This window comes from Ceratotherium simum, chromosome 15, assembly GCF_057802395.1.
Source record: "Ceratotherium simum simum isolate JZ-2026a chromosome 15, ASM5780239v1, whole genome shotgun sequence".
Taxonomy (NCBI): Eukaryota; Metazoa; Chordata; class Mammalia; order Perissodactyla; family Rhinocerotidae; genus Ceratotherium; species Ceratotherium simum.
In genome coordinates, this window is record NC_141914.1 from 12,060,230 (window position 1) to 12,081,635 (window position 21,406).

Here is a 21,406-nt window from a genome sequence, read left to right on the forward strand (position 1 = left end):
TTTCATTTTTATTTGGATATTGGAACCCTACATTTATATCATAGAATTTGGGAGCTGAAAAGAACAATAGAGATTAAATAGTTTAATATCCTTGTTTTAGGATAATAAATAAGGAAATTGAAACTCAGAGAATTTATGTCCAAAGTCACCCAGACGAAGTGATGATTTTTTAAAAATTGAATTTACTTATTTAATCTACTTAGATAATAAAGTATTTGAGGCATTTTTTTTGAAAAGGACTCACAATAAAATAATGATAAACTATAAATAAAAACTTTAAAAGTAGAAGCTAGAGAAAATATACATGAAAGTAGAAAATTTGGACCCTAGTAAACAATACAATCAATATTATTTTAAATTTTGGAGTGTCAGAAAACAGGCTCATTAGTTAGAAGACCATTTCAGACATGTTCAGAGCAATGGAGATTCTGATCTGGCCCCAAACTCAGAGGTGCACTAGCTTCTGGGATATGGGCTTATTTATTAATTTATTCTTAATAGTAATTAGTCTTCCACATAAAACACTGCCAAACATTCACGTTTGAAGTTTATTAGATACTTGCAATAGGCTGGAGCTGTTTGGCATTGCTAAGTAAAAATATAATTTTTGACTTGTTGCTTAGGCAACTGCTCCTTTACACTAGTGTATTTGAGATGATTAATGATTTGAGACCTGCCCGTAGACATAGGGCACTGCATTATAAATCACATCTTATTTTCCTTCATAGGGAATGGAATGATGTTCATTTTTTGGACATGATTTATCATTTGCACGTTGTGTCTACTATCCATGTGTGCTAGGAAAATGGATGTATTGTCTTATTAAAAATTCTTCACCTTTTGCTATTATATTCTCTGCATAGCCAGAGAAAAACCATGCGCAGGAACGAATTTGCATCCCAGTATTAAGGAGTATTGAATTACCGATGAAAAGAAAGGTTGCAAATGAGTCCCTTTGTTATCAGATAAGCAAAATACATGCCAACATCTGGACTTTTCAAACCATTTCACACAGGTATCATTTGATCAGTTACTTTTTTTAAGGACACCTGCTTACTATTTAGATATACCATGTCTTCTCTCAGAAGCCTGGGGAGTAATATAGGTGTTATGCCTTGAGATAAAAAGTTCTGTTTTCTTTTGATGCAATTCCCTCCAGCTCTCAGTGATATGTAGTCTCAAAGTTAAAGCAGTTGCTACTATTTTATGAAATGCCACTCTCACTGCCTGATATGTTTCTCTGTTCCCAGCCTGCCATTGTGAGAGCTGGTCACCAGGGCCATTGTCACTGTCTGGTGACAATGGTGGGTTATCTACTATAACCCTAATAGCATTACTTAGATGAGGTTGTAAGGAAATTTAATCAAACATCAAGAACAAATAGTGTTCAGGGCTTTAGGACCAGACTTGCATTACAATCCTGTCACTGCCAGTTACTGTCTGTGTGTCTTTGGACAATTTACCTCTATGAGTTGCAAATTCCTTATATGCACAGTGGGGATTAAAAAACGCATCTCATCAGGTTCTCCTGAGGGTTGAATGAGCAGTGGTGTAAAGAGAAGCTTTCATAATTGGTAGTTATTGCTGATATTACACATGAGGCTAGGGAAAATATGTTAATCTATCCAAATCTCAGACTTCTCACTTGTCAAGTGGGGAATAATAATATTCTTGCTGAATTTCTCTGGGTCTTTTTTAAAAAATTATTTTATTGAGGTCATATTGGCTTATAACATTGTGTAAATTTCAGGTGAACAGTATTATATATCAGTTTCTGTATAGACTGCATCGTGTTCACCACTTAGTTTTTATCTGTCACCATACACACGTGCCCCTTTACCCCCTTCCCTTCTGGTAACCTGGTAACCTTCTGTGTTTGTTTATCTTCCACCTATGAGTGAAATCATATGGCGTTTGTCTTTCTCAGTCTGGCTTATTTCTTATCACCGCATCTGGATGTAATAGGTGATCAGTCATTTTACTGCTCCTGCCAAGCTGAATCTACAATATTTCTTTGGCCTTTTGTTGTTTAAATGTCACTGTCACTTAATATTTACTTAGTAAACATAGTTTGAGGGGATTGCTCAGAGTGGTATTCTGGGCACGCAATCAGGCAGTGCAACATACAGTTAAGAGCACAGATGACCTAGGTTCTAATCCCTGCTCTGCCACTTACTGGCCATGTGACCTTTAGCAAATTATACGACCCCTTTGTGCCTCAGATTCCTTATCCATCAAGAGGGGATGCTATAGTGCCTATCTGGTCAGATCAGTGTGAAAATTGAATGAATGAATATATAAAATGCACTCAAGTAGCATCTGACAAACAGTAAATGCTAAATAAATATTCTCTATCACTATTCCCTGAAAGAACGTCCAAAAAACAACTTTTCAAATTTATACACACACATGCAGGCAGGCGTGTACACACATTTGCATTCCTTCACTCATTCGCATGTAAATATATCTACCTTGGTAGCCCAGGCTAAACAAGAACACGCAACAGTTTACCCACTATTAAATTGAGAAATTAGCTAAGAACTATGTGCAAAGTGGATTCTAATAAGGTAAATTATTTTTCCTTATTATAGGGAGGATGAGGATTACATTGAAGACACACCAATTTATGGTAACTTAGATACCATGGTCTCAGGTAAGTTGTATTTTTCCAGAAATTAAATTTATCTATAAATTTATTCCCTCCACTTAATTCCACAAAGAATTTGAGGTGGCTTATTTTTGGTCACAGTCTCATTTAAATATCCCAATGGTAACCATAAATTCAAGTCTCTTTAGCATATTGTTTAGCTTTACAAAGCTGCATGTTGTAAATTGTATTGCAACATTCGGTGTAAATCAACATCCTGTTTTTCTCTATTCTTTTCATTTCACCCTAGTAGTAATGAGAGTACAGGAAGACTCTGTTACCATGAACTTTGACACACATAGAATTCTATGAAATAAAGCTATTTCTAGAACAGAAAATGGCCCAGGGAAACAGTGCTGTGTGCTCTGTATACAAAAGCAAATCTACAGTGAATAATCTGGAACAATGAACCCGTTCCCTGGTTTCCCCTGTTTTAACTCATTCTTTTTTTGTGTGAGGAAGATCAGCCCTGTGCTAACATCTGCCAATCCTCCTTTTTTTTTTTTTTTTTGCTGAGGAAGATTGGCCCTGGGCTAACATCTGTGCCCATCTTTCTCCATTTTATATGGGATGCTGCCACAGCTTGGCTTGCCAAGCGGTGAGTCGGTGCACGCCCAGGATCCGAACTGGCAAACCCCAGGCCGACACAGCGGAGCACGTGCACTTAACCATTTGTGCCACTGGGCCGGCCCCTAACTCATTCTCTCTTTTTTTTTTTTTTGTGAGGAGGACCAGCCCTGAGCTAACATCCAATGCCAATGCTCCTCTTTTTTTTTGCTGAGGTAGACTGGCCCTGGGCTAACATCCATGCCCATCTTCCTATACTTTATATGGGACGCCACCACAGCATGGCTTAACAAGTGGTCTGTTGGTGCGCGCCCGGGATTCAAACTGGCGAAACCCGGGCCACTGCAGCGGAGCACGTGCACCCAACCGCTTGCGCCACCCGGCCGGCCCCAGCTCATTCTTTTTAGGTAGAGGACTGAGAGCTACACTGATGGCAAGTGGGGAAAGGGAAGAGGTAATCACCACTGAATGGTTATATACTTTTGTTCTTATGTAACAAGTATGCTTCAGTTCCCAGCATCCCTCATTACTTGAAACATCCCAACCACCCAACACCAAAATGCCCCTAAATTCTGATCCCAGAGCTCTGAAGAGAGAAGCCATGAGGATGATGCTGGCATTTAACCCCATCCTTACCCTGCAAGCACTTCACTTAATTCATGATAGGAGACTTGGGGGTTAATTCCTATTAATCTCTGAGTCTTGAACACAGAGATTTCCAGTAATGCACTAAATTTACCTGAATCTCTATAGATCAAAACAGTATGGAATTCTCCTCAAGTTAAGAATGTGAGAATTTTAAAGGATTCAAGCATTTATTTAATTTTTGTCTTTCCCTCCAGTGTAAAGTGTCCCCTAATCTCTGCACTCGGAGGAATCAGAAACTATTTTTCAGGAATATACTATTAAAAATAACTTGCCCTCCTGTTTCACCTTGCAGAATTGTGGTGCCCATCTGTAATATCTGAGGACTTAAATTTTTATGCTCTGGTGGCTTAAAGCCCACTATGTCTGTAATTTCTATAGCTCAGTGAGCACAGGTGTCACTCCCACAGGCTCTGATTGAGTAGGTCCAGGTAGAGCTTAGGAATCTGCCATTTAACAAATCTCCCAGGTGATTCTAATGCAGGTTTTCCATGGATCATGCTTTGAGAAACATCACTCTCTGGACCTTTCTCTGTGTTGCTTTTCAGAAACGGTTGAATGATTTTGAGGTACTCTGTACTGTAGTAAATATGTCTTTTTTTCTATGGGGTCAAATTGGTACAATCCACATTTCTGCCAGGTTACTGGCCATACTACAAGTCACTATCTTTCTTTCCTCTCCCTTTTAAATGGGCATATCTGGAGGAAGAAAGGTATGGGTGATTCAATAAGCCTGTCCCCACAAGATGAAGGGAGGCAGGTCTGCTGGCTGTTGGACACTGCACAAAACTCCAGATACTTAGGACCAGCATTCCACAGGTCCAGACTCTCAGAAGAGCCTGGCTGAACTGTCCTGTCACTGATTTATGGCACAAAATCTGTGATCTAAACCTTTTTTTTTCAAAATTAGGATATAGGGTTTAAAATGCCCCTAAGTAAAACTTCTTAGTCATGGAGAAAATTACCAAACTGGCATCACCAATGTATGTGTACTGGGCTTTATGTCACCATGCACCATTTGCAATCACACCTAAATAGAAGAGACACAGGCAATCCTTTAGCTCATGTGATCTGTGTAACATCTAAATGGCAATTGAAGTTGTGACTGTCATGTGCTGCAATGGTATACAAAAATTAATAGGATCTAGTCTGTGTCCCAAGTGACCTTCCTTTTGTCTTGTCATTAATGCTGTGGGGCAGAAGACTTCTCCACTGTCTGATACGCAGAGAGCAGCTCGCGCTTCCTTACCTCTTTGCGTCTCCATGAGAAAGCTGGTCAAATGACTCCTGGAGGTTTCGCATTTACAGCTAAATGTTGTTTGGGTCATGCATTTTTATTTGTGCCAGCATTTCTTATTTTTCCATGGTAAATCGTGATCTTTTCAACTCCCAAGAACCAATGGATGAAAATTGCTATGAACAAATGAAAGCCCGACCGGAGAGATCTGTGAATCAACTGCAAGAAGCCACGGCACCTGCACAGGTGAGTTTTGTTTCCTGTATCGAGGGTGAAGCTCAGCCTAGATCACAGCACAGCCCATGTTTCAAGAGCATAAAGGTGGCGCATCCCGATGCGCATCTGAAGCAGCCTCTTAGAAACTTTGTGGTCTGAATCAGTGTCAAGTTCTGGCATTTGAGCTCTCAAGGGAAACTCAACGGCAAATAAACAGTGCTCAGAACCACACTCAAAGAGCCGAAATTGTGTACAGTTACAGACGCAATAGATTTGAAGGAAAAGTGGGTTCTCGTAAATAATCAATTAAGCTTTTCCTTTCAGATTGAAAAAGTGTGTGCATCACAGAGATGAATACAAAAGTTGACACATGCATAATGCTCACGAGACCTAGATGTCAGGACTTTATGGGGGGGGGCAGAAAAAGAGAGACCTTTAGTTAAAAGATAAGTTAGCTGGATATAAAAGACCTTACTTCTATTTTACAAGGCAAATGAGTGTACATTTTAATACAAGTCCTATAGCCGTGGTCTTATGGCAAGAGGTTTTCACATGGCTTGTGTGGGGATAGGTCGGAAGAAAGCCTAAGCAGAAACACATAAAAACCCAAGAAGAAATGGATAGTTTCTCCTTTTCCTACCAAATCAGTTCAGCCTCCTCAGACATTGCACTGACTTCAAAAGCCATTCACAATTCTCAGCCTACATGCTGCTGAAGTGTTATACATTTCAGTTAAAAGAGTTCTTCTTCCCTCCACTCCCAATCTTCTCCCCTCAGTTATGAGCTCTCTTGCTACTCGCTGGAAATAGTCATATGGCCGGCATTTCCTGTGCAGCTGTTAGGTGTCAAGCCTTGAATTATGTGCTTTCTATGCATTATCTTCTTAGATTTATATGAGGGAGGCAGCATCACTATTCCCATCTGACAGAGGCTTGCAAAGGGTGAAGAATTTGCCCTAGAGCGCTCAGGTGCTAAGTGGGGAGACAGAATTTAAACTTAGTCCTGTCTGACAGGAAATATTCTCTTCCCAGGATGGGTCACATCTTGGAAACTTCCCACTAAGGTAGAATTTTTCTCTTCTTCTTTGTATGAATCCCCTAAGAAATCAGAATTCTTGACATTTTTATTAAGAAACCAAGATATGGTGAGGTTTAAGCAAAATGTAGAGTCACCCTCTGATGGGGAAATACATCATCTGATGCTCAATTAAGTGTAAAGTGCATTTTTAGATAAAAGCTATGAAAAACTGCATGTTATAGTATGATCTGCTAAATCCTTGATAAGAAGAAGAAAATCTCTCAAAGAAGGTTAAAATGTAAGCACACCATCTGAAGTGTAGAGATTCATAGCAGCTTAGTTGTGAAAGAAGAGAAATTCTGGATAGAAGTTACTATTTAATACATATGATGCGACAGGCCAGCTTTATTTGAGATGCATCTGGTTTTTACTCAAGTGGAAATTGAACAAAGCCTTAAAATGTCTTTAAAAGTCTGCTCTTTTATAAATTATATATTTAAGAATACTTCTAAGGGGATTAGTCTTTAATCTATCACACCCTTCTCACAAATTTAGCTTCATAAATTAGAAATAATCTCTTTATATTTACTTAATTTCCTTTTATTAGAATGATCATTATCAAAAACACTACACAGTTTGCTGCTACAATACTTACTTTGTTACTTTGGTCAATTACAAAAGCATAAGGAATCTACAATACTATGCATAAAGCTTAATGGATAAAGTGGTTTTTGGGAAAATGGAAATCAGTTCCTTGCCCTTTGAAAATGATGTGTCCGGTTCAGAAGTTAACTTCAGTATCTCAGTCTACTAACTAGGAAGAGTTAATCAGGAAACCTCCTAATAAAGTGAGTCCACATGGGTTTCCATAGCCCAAAAAATGTGAGGGACCCAAGTGTGAGCTCGCTCCTCTTCTCTTACCTTTATGTCAAAATCTGTCGCCTATCTCTCCTTTCCCTCCGGTGTCAGAAGCATCCTCTCTCCTTTCCAAAGCTAATATTCCCACTTATGCTCTTGACCATTTCTCCTATTTCTTTCAAGATCTTGCACCTTCAATTATTTGTCTCCATTTTACATTTTTTAAATGAATCGTTACTATTTACCTACCATATGCACAAATCACCCCAATATTTAAAAACATAAACAAACAAAACAAAACTTTACTTCAACCCATTTTTCTCTCTGATTCCTACGCTGACTCTTACTTGCCTCTACTGTTTCCATAGATACACATTCTCTTTCACTGCTGGCTATATATTCTCTACCCATCCACTCAACTGAAACCACACTCTGGAAGTCACAGGTGACTATTACATGTACAATTTGTGGTCCTTTCTCAGGACTCACATTCTTTGAGCTCTGCAGCACTTGATAAAGTTGACCAATTGTTGACCAGACATACTTTATTTGGAATGTTTTCAACTATAAGTGCAGAAATTCAATTCAAACCACTTTAGCATAAAAGGGAAATTTCTGGCTCATATAACAGAGAGATGTAAGGGTGTATTTTGTTTTTGAGATGACTGAATATGAGGGCTCTCTCCATTTCTCCTCCCTGCTTCTCTCTGTTACTGACTTTCATTCTTTTCTATGACCAACAGACTCTTCCATTGAGTCTGGGCAAGCCACTGGCAGACCCAGATTTTCTTCCTCCCAGTCCCAGGAAAAAACACCTTTTCTATTCCTGCATCTGTCCATCAATCCCAAAGATGCCTTGGCTCTGTTGAAGTCACATGTCCTTTCTTGGGTCAGCTTCCATTGCCGGGGGGAGGGGTGGTGTAATTGGATTCAGCCTAGGTCACATGCTCAGTCCTGTGCTGGGCTTGGGGTACAGCACTGTAATTGACAGCCTCTCCAGGACCAGATAGAGGAGAGGAATTTCCCAAAGGAAAATGGAGAATTTATCAAAGAAAAAGGATAGAGCGAAGTGGTGGACAGACGAAAAAAATATCCACCGTTTGTATTACTGGGGGCCTTCTGGTTGTTTTGAACGTCACTGACCTCTCCTTCTGTGTCAGCCTGGGCAAAGACAAAGCAGGGAAAAGCAGGAGGTGTGTGCAGGAAGCAGTCAGTTGTCCAGTGGAACCCCGGAATACAGGGCTTATGTAGGGGAGAAGAGGGAATGAACATCAAAAAGGTGGAGTACAAGCGTGGGAAACCTTGAGTGTCAGGATATGAAATTTGGACTTTATTCCATAGGGTAAAATTTTGGAGACAGGATGGTAAAAAGATGAAAGTTGTGCCCTAGGAAGATAATTTGAAGACAGGATACGGGTAACCGGCCGAGGGAAGGAACTAGAGCAAGGTTACCAGTTAGGCAGCTGTTGCAATTTTCCAGAAATGACTATTTAAGGAATAAAAAGTCAGACAAAGACACCAGAGAGGTTGGAAGTAGAACCATCTCTTCTGCCTGATAGCAAATACGACGTTTAATTCTTAGCGTGAAAATGAGTACATCAGGGAGATGCTTTCTGACGCGTTAGGGGCTTTGTTAATCCAAATGTTGTTTCCTTACCCCCTGCCCCCACAACTGATATAATTTTGGCCTGCTCTTATAGGTAAATCCTTGGCACAGAAATTGTTTATTTATCCAATGGCTGTCTTAAAGTTTTAGCCTACAACTTCTAATAATTATAATCCCACACCTAACTTTGGGACAGTGGTTATAGCTTCCATATATATTATCTCTATTTGCTCATAACACTGTGTGATAGGTACTCCTATTTTACAAGCCAGAAAACTGAGGCCCACAAAGAGTGTTAAGGAATTGGCCAAGATCCCATGATCATCGGTATATGACAGAGCCAAGATTCAATCCTAGGCTTTCCAACCCCAAATTCAAGGTCTTGCTTTCAAGCCTATTGCCTCCTCAAGTTTCCCTGGCCTCCAGTCCTTACTCTAGTGTTGACCCAGCTCTAGGCCAGAGAGGACCACCAGACCCTCTTGGATACAAATGAATATCTCCAAAGCCAACCTAAAATGGGCTGCAGGGGACCTGGGGAGAGGCAGGCAAGAAGGAAATAACAGGAAAGATGGGAAATGTAAGTCTTGCCAGATGCTATCCCATAAATGGACACTGTTATTTTTATACTTCGGAATCTCAAAAATGTAGAAATATTGGGGACTTTTGTGGGTACCATCAAATGACCAATTATTAAACATATGTAAAGTAGACTTTGTGATTTATGAAATTCCTTCCTATCATGCTTGTTCCCTGTTTAACAAATTGGAGGATTGTTACTTGGTAAGAGCAACATGGGGCAAGAGCCACCCGAGATGAAGTCAGGTAAGAGTCCACCTAAAATGTTCAGGTATATTTTGAGTATGAGAAAGAAATGAAAATACACACACACAAATTTCATCTAAGTATTTTTTTCCACTCAAAATTCTTGAGCTGACTATTGTTTTTCATTGTCATCCTAACTGACAAATTTGGCAAAACAAGGTGGCTGAAGCCCAGAAAACAACCTGCTTGTTTTTCGTAGGCCTTAGAAATTCACAGAAGTCACCAAAGTTAAAGAATGGGCTAACAATGAAAAATTGACACGCCTTTCTTTTTAGGCAACCAATGAGGCACGGATGTTCTACGCCTCACTGGCTCCCAGCCAGGAGAGGAAGCACAGGAAGCCCAGGAAACACGATGCTTATTTGTCAGACAAGGATGGAGATGAGCAGTTACACGCAAGGAAGGCCAGCCTTTCTAAGACCTCTTTGGTAGACAGTTTCCCGCCGGAGAGCCAGGCAGTAGAGGAAGACATTCATGATGATCCCATCAGGCTGTTCGGACTGATTCGTGCAAAGAAAGAACCTACAAACCAGATGGACTATGATCTAGCTCAATGATTGGCTGTTATTGGAGATAGTTGTTAAAAAGAACAAAATCCCCGTACGACACAGCATAATTTGGCAGGATGCCAATGGTGAGATGGCAGTTTCTTTCTTACCCAGAGTTTCCAATTCATGTACACCAAATGTAATGCCGTGCAAATTAGTTATATGAATTAGTTATTTGAATTTACTTAAAAAATGCCTTAGTAGTAAAATCTAAACTAACATCAAGTTTGCAGGTTGAGCCTGATCATGAAGTCACAACTTCATCAATACTTAATACTCAGTAAAATAAAACAAAACAAAAAAATGTTTTAAGCGTTAAGTGTGTTCTGGAACATGATGAAAGAAAAATAAAAGTCCATGTCTTTTTAAACACTTCTTTCTCATCAGTGTGTCTCACTCCATAATTGGGAGAAATTTCTGATTGAAAGGCATGGGAGACATTCAAATACATTTCTGAGAGAAGTGGGATGATCCTCTTAAGAAATATTTCTCCCAAATGGAAATATCTTTATTAGTTTAAAAAATTGTTATAAAATTAGTGCATGCTCCTTGTTACAATAAACAGGTATCAAAAAGAGTTTAGATATTCAACTAGCCAGAGGTAATCACTATGAGCAACTTTCTATATATCCTAGATATTTTTCTGGGCACGGCAGTGTACACACATATGTTGTTTCATTTTTCTTTTTAACCAAAAAAAAAGGAGAGTGATTGCCTGCTACATATTATTTAAACTTTTTTCAGTTAGTTTATTTTGAATTTATTTTCACTGTTATTTTAACTATAATTAAATGCAGTTATATATTGTAATTTTAATGCCTGCGTAGCAACTCATTAATGACTACATTAGAGTTTATTTAAATAATGTTAAAGGACATTTAACTCATTTCCAATTTCTGTTTTTTGCTTTTACAAATAATATTGTAACGAGAATGCATCTCCACATGCGTTTAGGTGCTTGTCTAACTACTCCTTTAGGCTAAATGCCTACGAGAGGAATTGCTGCTTTAAAAGGTGTGCATACTGTGAGTCTCTAGAATATACATGGCTGAAAGGTCAAGAGTTTGGTCAAAGTGTATGTCCAATTTAAATTCTGATAAATGTTCCTAAATTGCCCTCCAAAACATCATATTAAAAAAACGTTCTGTTATCTTTCTCCATTTGGATTAGGACTTTGAACTGAGTCTCAAATTATCACTAACCAAGAAAATTGTACATGTCAGCCATCAGTCCTGCCCTCTGAGCAGAGCTTAGTGGATTTTATTCATTCTTTCTTCAACTCTTTGTTGAGCTCCTGCTGTAGTTTAGGCACGAAGTTAGATGCTGGTGTACAGTAATGAGGGAAACAGATGGAGATCCTGCCCCCGTGGAACTTAAAGACAAGTGAAAAGATGAATATCAGGTTAACAAAGAAAAATGCAGCTACTAGTAAAAAATAATATTAAGAAAATAGAAGAATGAAAAATAATGGAGAGAGGGCATCTCTGAAGAGGAAATTTTAATTCTGAGAACTGAACACTGAGAAAGAGCCACCCATGTAGAGAGGAAGGAGGAGCATGTTGCTGTGGAAGAATTCTATCCATATTTGGAAGTAACTACTTTTCCAATGACTATTTTCCATTATGAATCTGTATAAAACTAAATGCTAATGCCAAAGTAAAATATTTGAGGTTATCCACAATGTCATAGGAAACACAAAAAAATATTGATATGTAAGAGCAGAAGAAAAGGACTTAGGTTTCTGATTCTAGAGAAGAGCCAAAAAACAAGAAATAATAATTAATTAAGGATTATATATTAACTTTAAGTTTTAATTTTTGAATTAAAATAAAATCTTTGCTTTTTTGTATGTTCATATTATGTTACTAACATTTCTATACGTACTGTGGTTTAGTAACAATAAAATTTGATCGTGTTTTTGGCAATTGTTTCCTGTAACGGTTCCACATCATTCCCGTACATTACTTACCCACAGATATTTGAATTTTTTGCCTCTAGTTTGTATCATTTGAGTTTCACTCAATAATATTTTGAGTTTTATACATCAAATATATCTGATGACAGATAACTGGGGAGGTTTTAACTACAAAATTAAATTTTTTAATAGATAAAATGCTATTCAAGTTATCTATTTCCTCTTGAGTGAATTTGGTAGTTCATGTTGTTCAAGAAATTTGTCCCTCTCATTTAAGTTGTTAAATTTATTGACATAAAGTTGTTCAAAATAGTCCCATATTATCCTTTTAATATCTGTAGAATCTCTAGTGATTTCACCTCTCTTTGATACTGGTAATATGCTTCTTTTTTTCCTGACCCGTCCAGTTAGAGATTTATCAACTTTATTGATTTACTCAAAGAATCAGTTATTGTTCACATAGTTTTTCTATTTTCTGTTCCATTGATTTGCCCTCTGATCTCTACTACATCATTTTTTCATCTTATTATGTGTTTTACTTGTTCTTTTTTTGGCTTCTTATGGTGGAGGCTGAGGTCATTAATACAAGACTTTTCTTCTTGTCTAAAATAGGCATTTAGTTTCATAAATTTCCCACAAATTTTAATATAATGTATTTTAATTTTCATTAATTTCAAATATTTCCAATTTCCTTTTGATTTCTTCTTTGACCCAGGGGTTATTTAGAAGTATGTAATTTGGTTTCCACATATTTGAGAAGTTTACAGATCTCTCTCTGTTGTTGATTCTATTTTAATTCCATTGTGGTCAGAGAACATATGACTTGAATACTTTTAACTTTATTGAGACATCCTTGCCCAGAATATAGTCTATCTTGGTGAATGATGGTGTGCTCTTGGAAAGATTGCATATTCTATTGTGGTTGAGTAGACTAGTCTATAAATGTCAACTTAGGTCAATTTGGTTGATAGAGCTCTTCTTTTTTTTTTTTTCCCCCCAAAGCCCCAGTAGATAGTTGTATGTCATAGTTGCACATCCTTCTAGTTGCTGTATGTGGGACGCGACCTCAGCATGGCCGGAGAAGCAGTGCGTCAGTGCACGCCCAGGATCCGAACCCGGGCCGCCGGTAGCAGAGAGCGTGCACTTAACCGCTAAGCCATGGGGCCAGCCCTGATAGAGATCTTCAAGTCTTCTATATCCTCACTGATTTTGCCTACTTGTTCTTTCAATTATTGAGAGGGTAATGGTGAAATCTCTGACTGTAATTGTACATTTGTCTATTTCTTCATGCAATTCCATCAGTTTTTGCTTCACGTGTTTTGAAGCTCTATTATTAGGTGCATGAGTGTTTCGAAGTGTTATGTTTTCTTGATGAATTGATCCCTTTATTATTATGTAATGACCCTGTTTGTCCTTGGTAGTATTATTTTCTGTGAAATCTACTTTGTCTAGTGTTAATATTGTCACTCCAGTTCTCTTTTGATTAATGTTAGCATATCTTTTTATATCCTTTTTAAACCTATTTACATCTTTTGTATCCTTTTTAAAGTTATTTACATCTTTATATTTAAAATGCATTTTTTGTAGGCAGTATATAGTATGCTTTGCTTTTTTTTTCATCCAATATGAAAATCTATGCCATTTAATTGGGGTGTTTAGATCATTTTCATTTAATTCAATTATTAATATTATTGTTTTCAAAGCAACACTCTTGATATTTATTTTCTATTTGTCTCATCTGTTCTTCATTTATTTTTTCCTCTTTTTATGACTTCTTCTAGATTACATCACTTTTTTTTATGATTCTATTTATCCTCATTGTTGGATTATTAGTTATAAGTCTATGTTGTGTTATTTTAGTCATTGCTTAGGGTTTATAATAAACATCTTTAGCTTAGCATAGTCTACATTCAAATGATATAATACTACTTTGGTATAGTATAAGAACCTTAAAACGGTGTACTTCTATTTCTCCCCTTCAGGCCTTTGTGCTCTGGCTTTTATTTTACACGTTGTTATTGTTTTTTCTTTAAAAGGCCAATTATCTTTCTAAAAGATTTAAATAATAATAAAAAATGTCTCCATGTTTATCCCCATAGTTAACATTTCGAAACTCTTCAATTCTTTGTGTAGATCCAGGCTTCTATCTAATATCATTATTCATCAGCTTAAAGGACTTCCTTTAACATTTATTTTAGTTCAGGTCTACTGGTGATGAATTTCCTCGGCTTTTATGCATCTGAAAAAGTCTTTATTTGCCTTCATTTTTGAAAGATAGTTTCACTGAGTAAAAAAATTTCAAGGTTGAGTTGACTTTGTTTTTCTTTTAGTAATTTAAAGATACTGCTTCACTGTTTTCTCAGTTGCATTGTTTCTGAACAAAAGTCTGCTGTCATACTTGTCTTTGTCCCTCTCTGTGTTATTTCTTATTTTTCTCTGATTATTTAAAGATTTTCTTTATCATTCATTTTAAAAAATATGCCTTGGCATAGTTTGTTTGTTTTTTTTTTTAATCTGTCTTGTGTTTGGAGATTGTTGAACTTAAATCTAGATGTTTATAGTTTTTCAAATTTGGGGGGAAATATTTTAAAAAATATTAAAGGAAATATTTTTTCTATACCCTCCATTTTCAAGTTCTTCAGTTACTTGCAAATTATCCCACATTTAGCTCATCTGTTCCTTTCAGTCTTTTTTCTGTGTTTCATTTTGGACAGTTTCTCTTGCTATGTCTTCAAAGTCACTAATCCTTTCTTCAAAAATATTTATCTGCAAGTAATCCCAGACAGGTATTTTTTATTTCAGATAATTTAGTTTTTATCTCTATATATTCCATTTGAGTACCTTTTTTTTTTGGCATCTTTCTTGTCTCTATCAAGCATGTTTATTCTTTCCTTTAATTTCTTGAGCATATTGAATACATTTATAATGACTGTTTTAATATTTTTATCTACTAGTCATGATAGGACATCTCTGTTATTCTGAGTGAGTTTCAACTGATTTATTTTTCTCATTATGGGTTATATTTTCTTACTTCTTTAAATTCCTGGTAATTTTTTTATTGGGCAGAAGATACTGTAAATTTTATTTTATTTGGTGATGGATATTTTTGTAATCCTATAACTATTCTTGAACTTTCTTCTGGAAAGTGGTCACATTACTTGGACTCTATTTGATCCTTTAGAGTCTTGCTTTTAAACCTTATTAGACAGGACTGGGTCAGGGGCTTGCCTCAGTAGTAGGCTAAATTTAACTTAGATTAAAAGCTGCTCTGGCCCTCATGAATTATGAGGTTTTCCACTCTGGCTGTTGAAAACAGATACTATTCCCTGCCTTGTGTGAGCCATAGGCACTGTTTTCTCTCATCTTTCTGCAAGCTTTGGTAGATTTCTCACATGTATCCACTGATCAGTCTTCAGCTGAATACTCAGGGGACTCTTGACACATCTCCTGAGTTCTCTCTATACGCAACTCTCTTCTCTCCAGTACTCTGCCTTCTTGGTTCTCTTGACCTGAAGCTTCATCTCCTCAGTTCAAGAGATCAGTGGACAATACCTACCCTCCTTTAACCTGCTCTAAGGCCTGAAAACTGTCTCCATGCAAAGATAGGGCAATAGCAGGATTCATCTCATTTATTTCCCAACTTTCAGGAATCATTGTCCTTCATTGCCTGATGGTCAATGCCTTGAATGCCATTGTCTCATGTATGTTGTCTGGATTTTAGGTGTTTAAGGTGGGAGGGAATACATCCAAGTGAGAGAGAAAATCCAAGATGTTATTCCATCCTGGCCAGAAGCAGAACTTCAAGCACCTCATACCTCTTTAGTGTAATTTTACAATGTATTTTTAGTGTAATTTAGTGTAATTCTGTAACCTAGCAAGTACTCAATGAAATGTTAATTAAAAAGCTATGAATTAATGACAATTATGCAATTATTAAGGGAATATTTATACTTCACCTGTGGCAGTTCTCAGGGCTTCTGTCCCAGAAGGAATATCATTATAGTGTTTCACATTTCAACTGAAAAAAATGTACAGATGGAAATAAAGAGAACATTTTTGACTAAAAAACAGATGAATTCCAAAGTCTTGAGGTTTTCACTGAGACTGTTTTAAGGTCCAAAAAGTTCAACTCATATCTCAAGAATAGGAGCCATAACTCATTTTTCTTTAATATTCAAGGGCTTATTTCTGACAGAGAGGCAGGGTGATTAGTTTTGAAATATGCTTAACTCTCTCCCCGAGGTTTTGCCTTCACTTGATAAAAAGAACAGACAATATATATTAAGACACTAAAAACAGGAAACATCAAAATGTAGAGAAAGGAACAAGGAAGAACAAAAATTAAACAGAGGTGCGTTCCTAATGCCACTTGCCGTTCCTTTAACCCCTTCTGAAGGAAACCGCCCTACTCAGTCACAGCTCCTACCACCTAAGAAGTCATAGCTGACTGGATCAGAAGTGGGTGCCTGAATCAAGACAGTCAATTCATCTCCCGGACCAATCTATATACAGGAGATTGGATAGTGGTCAGTGGGGATAGAGCCAAAAGGATGCCATAAAATAGAGTTGGGGCCTTGGGAAGCAAGGTATAATTACAAGGGGCAGAAACTAAGAGTAAGCACAAGAAGATAGTTGGTAGAGAATGGAGTTCAAGGCTTCATAACTAATCAGACTAATCAGATAACGATCTTAACAGTAATGACTAATATTTATTAAGAACTTGCTAAGTGCAAGACACTAGGCTAAGTGTCTGTATGCAAGACACTGTATGCCTAATTTAATCACATAAAAGATGGATGTTACTACAATCCTAATCTTACAGGTGAGAAAAATCAAGGCTGGTAAAGGTTAACTTGCCCAATATTGCACGAATAAATTGCAGATTCAGGATGTGAACAGGCAGTCTAAGTCCAGAGCTGGCTCTGTCGAGTAGCTGATCCCTTCAGGTGGTTCCAAGCACCTTGGGCCCCAATTTTTGAATTGTCGTTACACCCTACCTGTTTAATAATAATAGTGTCTCTCTATTTTAAATAGACTGGGTTTCTGTTATTTAAAATCAAAAGAGGCTAACTGAAACAAATTGAAAAAATATTTCTTAAAAATGGTTAAAAATAATGACAATTTATGATGGCTTTCACATACTAAGAGCTTCTCTAGTTTAGGACACATCCAAATATAAATCCACTTAAATGACAGTCTGTTGCTTTCAATAAACACTAAGATATCTACCACAAAATGTTCATATTAAAGTGTTTTTACAGGCAAGTATTTTATTAATGCCACTTTCTTTTTAAAATGCCTTAGTTTCTCTTTATCAGTCTTTCATCCCAATTGTAGATGAAAAAATAGAAGTCATCACTCCAGTGACTTGAGATGCCAAAGTCATGTTCATTCTCCATAAAAAACCCCCAAACTAACTTACCAAAAGAAAATTCCAATGTTAAAGCTAAAACCTAATTTTGTGCCCAATTTTGTCTAGGGAGGATGAAGGTTATCTCATTTAGAATTAGAGAAACATTTGTTATTTAAACCAAAATGGAAAGAGAATGGAATAAGCGTTTCAATCACTAGTGTCGTGGGCCAACTCGGATGCAATGGACAACTCTCTTAACATGTCAGTATCCATCATAAAATTCGAGAGTTAGTAGAGGTTTTGTTTTGTTTTGTTTTCATATAAGTTAATTGACAACAGTTGTTAGATTAGTTTTAAAAATTTGTCCAAGTGAGGAATAATTTTAAAAAGTACCATAAATCTTTTAACTTAAAATGTATAAACATTTATTCACTAGCTTTTTGATGTAGGACCAAGGCCTTTTCTTGAGTAGGTCTGTGATGGGAGCTCCATGCCATCTTTCTTATATAAATCTCACTGCACATAAAGCACTGTTTATAGCCTCAGCTTTAGTTTCTTTAAAGTGAAACAAGACTTAAAAACATTTGTGATGAAATCTAAGTGCAGAATCTCTCTAGATTTTTGGGTATTCTTCCAAGACTTTTATAGGTATTTAAATTGGCTTCTAAATTGGCAACAATTTTTAAGCAAGTTACATTTATTGATTCTAGGCAAAGCACTGAACTTAATTATCATAGATAAAGCTCTATCCACATAATATTTCATTAGGACACTTAACAATTAATTATCTTATGTAACTACAGTAACAAGTATAGCTAGTATAATCAAGTTTGGGTATGAACTCCACTGACTCCTGGGAAGCATACAACTCTGGTGGTGGAAGAAATTCAGTAAGTTATAAGAAAGTAGTCTACTGGCCTGACTGTTTCTCACGCTGTGGTCAGTAGTCAGCATGTTTACAGAAGGAAAGGAGAGTGGCTCACATATGACGAGGCCGGTTAACAAATCCACTTTACAAATCCAAGTCAACTTTACAGAATGAATTTTTAGAACACTGGATGGGTCTCCCACACCCACAAAATCTTTACCACGCAAGCAATAGTAGTACCTGAAATTTTAACAATAGAAAGATTAAGTTTTGAGCTAAACACTACTGTATTTTTGTAGACTTTCTTCAAAGAACTGAGAGAAAGAAAACTATTAAGCCAACAGGGGTACATTGCCACTTGTCTCCAATTTCCATTCTCCCATTCTTCCCTAGTACGAAATCTTGATTTTTAACTGGTGACCAAGGGGACCTTAACATTCCCCTCAGCTTGACAAATTTTAGACAGATTTGTTCCTGACTATAGGACCCTGACCTCCCTTTTCCTAGATTATTTATTTTTAAATATTTGTAATTGTGAAATATTTCTCTGCCCCCTTTGAAATGTATATAAATTTCCTTAAAAGCCTCTTGCCAGTTTGATGACCCAGGGAATGTCTTTCTCAAGGACCTGGGAAGCATCTCTCAGAAATGCAAACATCAAAGGAAGATAGTGCCACCATTTCCCAGTCTCCTTAGGAGGGTAGAAACCTAACTTCAGTGGGTACCTTGCTCCATGTAGTAAAACTACCTCTTGTCAAGGAGATGGGAGAAACTTTACTTTTCCTTTGGGTAAGGTCAATTTTCAAACACAGATGGCCTAAAATTACTTCCCAGCTCTTAAAACTCTCCAGTCCTTTGTTTCAGTGGAGTTCAGTCTCCCTCCTCTGTTGCAATAGTCTTGAATAAAGCCTTCTTTGCCTGTTTAACTTTGTCCAGTGCAATTGACACCAGATGCATAGCTGCTGGAACAATGTTCCCCCTGAAGCCATGTGTGGCCTTCTTTGGCCCTGGTTCCTTCTAGCTGGAATAAAGATATGATGACTGAATTTGAGCAGCCATATTAGATCACAGGATCAAAGCCTTAGGCTGAGGATGGCGGAGAAACGAGGTAAGAGGAGCCTAAGTCTCTAACCCAAGGACCATCACTCCAACCTTGGACTGGCTCTCTCCAGCTTCTTTAAAGGGAGAGAGAAATTTCTGTTTCATTTAAGCTATTGTTTTCTGGATTCTCTGCTACCTGTGGTGGGCCTAATAGAATTAATACGTCCGCAAATATCTTGGTTTCATTTTTTAGTTAACTTTTCTCCAAGAAGTAATAATGAGTGCTAAAACGGTGCCATTTGCAAATGAGGTGGGGTTGGTGGAGTGAGATCCATTGATATTTTCTCATGGACTGAGTCTGTTCCATACCGCTCAGAATATTCTTAGAGAGAAAAGCCAATTTTCGGGAAGATGAATATTGAAATTCCTTACAAATGCATAAACTTTTTTCCTCTCCATTAAAATTTAGAATTTTTTGTATATGACTATGAAAACTAAATTTGCATACAGTTATCAGTTATTATATTTACAAGTTCAGAGGAAATACCATCAAAAGAAAAAAATTGGGCTTTAAGGAGATTACTTAAAAGAGAATATTTGGCAAGAAATTTACAGATATTTTAAATAATATTAATCTGTTCTTTAAAAGACCAACAATTTATCCCTTGGTTATTTACACCTCATCCACTCTCTAAATCTTACTATCAAATTGTTAGGACAATATCACTTACAGTATTTTTAATTACCAAGTTGACATCAGTCTGACCTAATTCGCTCAGCCTAGCAGGCCCTCCAGCAAAGATGCAAGCCAAGTGGCTTGCAGAGTTCAACTGGGATACAGGTTAGAGGAAAGGAGTGGAGAGGTGAGGCCGTCAGATTCTAACCAGGGGGCCGTTCTGCAGCCTCTTGTAGGGGACTTAGGAGAGCAAGGAAACTTGCTCTTCTGGCCAGTGTCCCTGCTCTGTAAGTTTTTAAACCTTTGGTTACCTTAAGAAAGGAATACCTGTGCCTGTGTCTGTTGAAATCTTTTTGTCAATTCTACCACTCTTGTGACAATAGCACATTCCTCATTTGCAAAGTGAGAATGTGAAAGATTAATATGCATCTTCTTTCACTGTTAATAAGTAAAATCTCATTCATCCTTTATTCCATTTTTGCAAACAAAAATGAGATCTTCTACTTGCTTTTAGTTTTTATGCTAAGTAATGAAGTTAACAGAAACTCGCCTTAAAAGAAGTACAAGTCTTCACAATTAACAAAAAGAGTCTAAAAGAGATGAAGAGATGTCCCCTCTCTCGAAGCTGAAGAGATATAGAGAGATTTCTGCATCATAAAACACACTCAAACAGTCTGATTTGATAAGGTATTAAATTGAGAACATTCACAAGAATATCAATCTTGTTTCTAGTGCAACAAGGAGACTTGTGTGAATGTTCATAACTGTTGCCAACTTGTACTGTTCTATCTATTAATATAAATTTGTCCTTGGAAGTAACACTTGAAGAAAAGATTCTTGTAAGACTTTGAAGACTTTAGAGATCATTGCCATGCCCTACAACAATAACCAAAATAAACTTGCAATTATGATTGGTTATCTTGCTTAACGTGGTAATATTACTGTAACTGACATCTCACTGTTTTTAAACAATTTTCTGTAGACATTTGTGATATTAGTAGGTCATATCTACTAATATGGCATTTTCTAATTCCCTGAAAGGCATGATGGAAAAACTTAAAGCCTACAACTGCAACTTTTCTTGTTTTAACAAGGAAATTGAGTCTACTAACTTATCAGGAATAATATTTCACAAATATTATGAAAATGGAGGAATAATCCACTTATATGCTTCCTACAAGTAATATATCCAAAACATAAAGATATGAAAGTTGAAAATGAAAAGATGAAAAAAAATATAATAAGCAAATAACATAAAAGAAAGCTGACATAGCTATATCAATGTTAGGTAAAATTGACATGAAAACAGAAAGTAATACTAGAAATAAAGAACATCACTGCACTTAATAAAGTTAGCATTTACTAGGGATATATAACAATTCTCATTTGT

At 36.8% G+C, this 21,406-nt stretch overlaps 1 protein-coding gene across 1 annotated transcript in view; it reads left to right on the plus strand.

Annotated features, from left to right (window-relative positions):
* Positions 1 to 12,082, plus strand: part of TRAT1 (T cell receptor associated transmembrane adaptor 1) — a 35,288-nt gene extending 23,206 nt beyond the window's left edge. The window contains exons 4-6 of the mRNA XM_014792260.2: positions 2,592 to 2,653; positions 5,254 to 5,342; positions 9,891 to 12,082. Coding sequence (XP_014647746.2) covers positions 2,592 to 2,653; positions 5,254 to 5,342; positions 9,891 to 10,172 — 433 coding nt within the window. The 3' untranslated portion in view covers positions 10,173 to 12,082. The remainder of the gene's footprint in view (positions 1 to 2,591; positions 2,654 to 5,253; positions 5,343 to 9,890) is intronic.
* Positions 12,083 to 21,406: the final 9,324 nt, after the last annotated feature.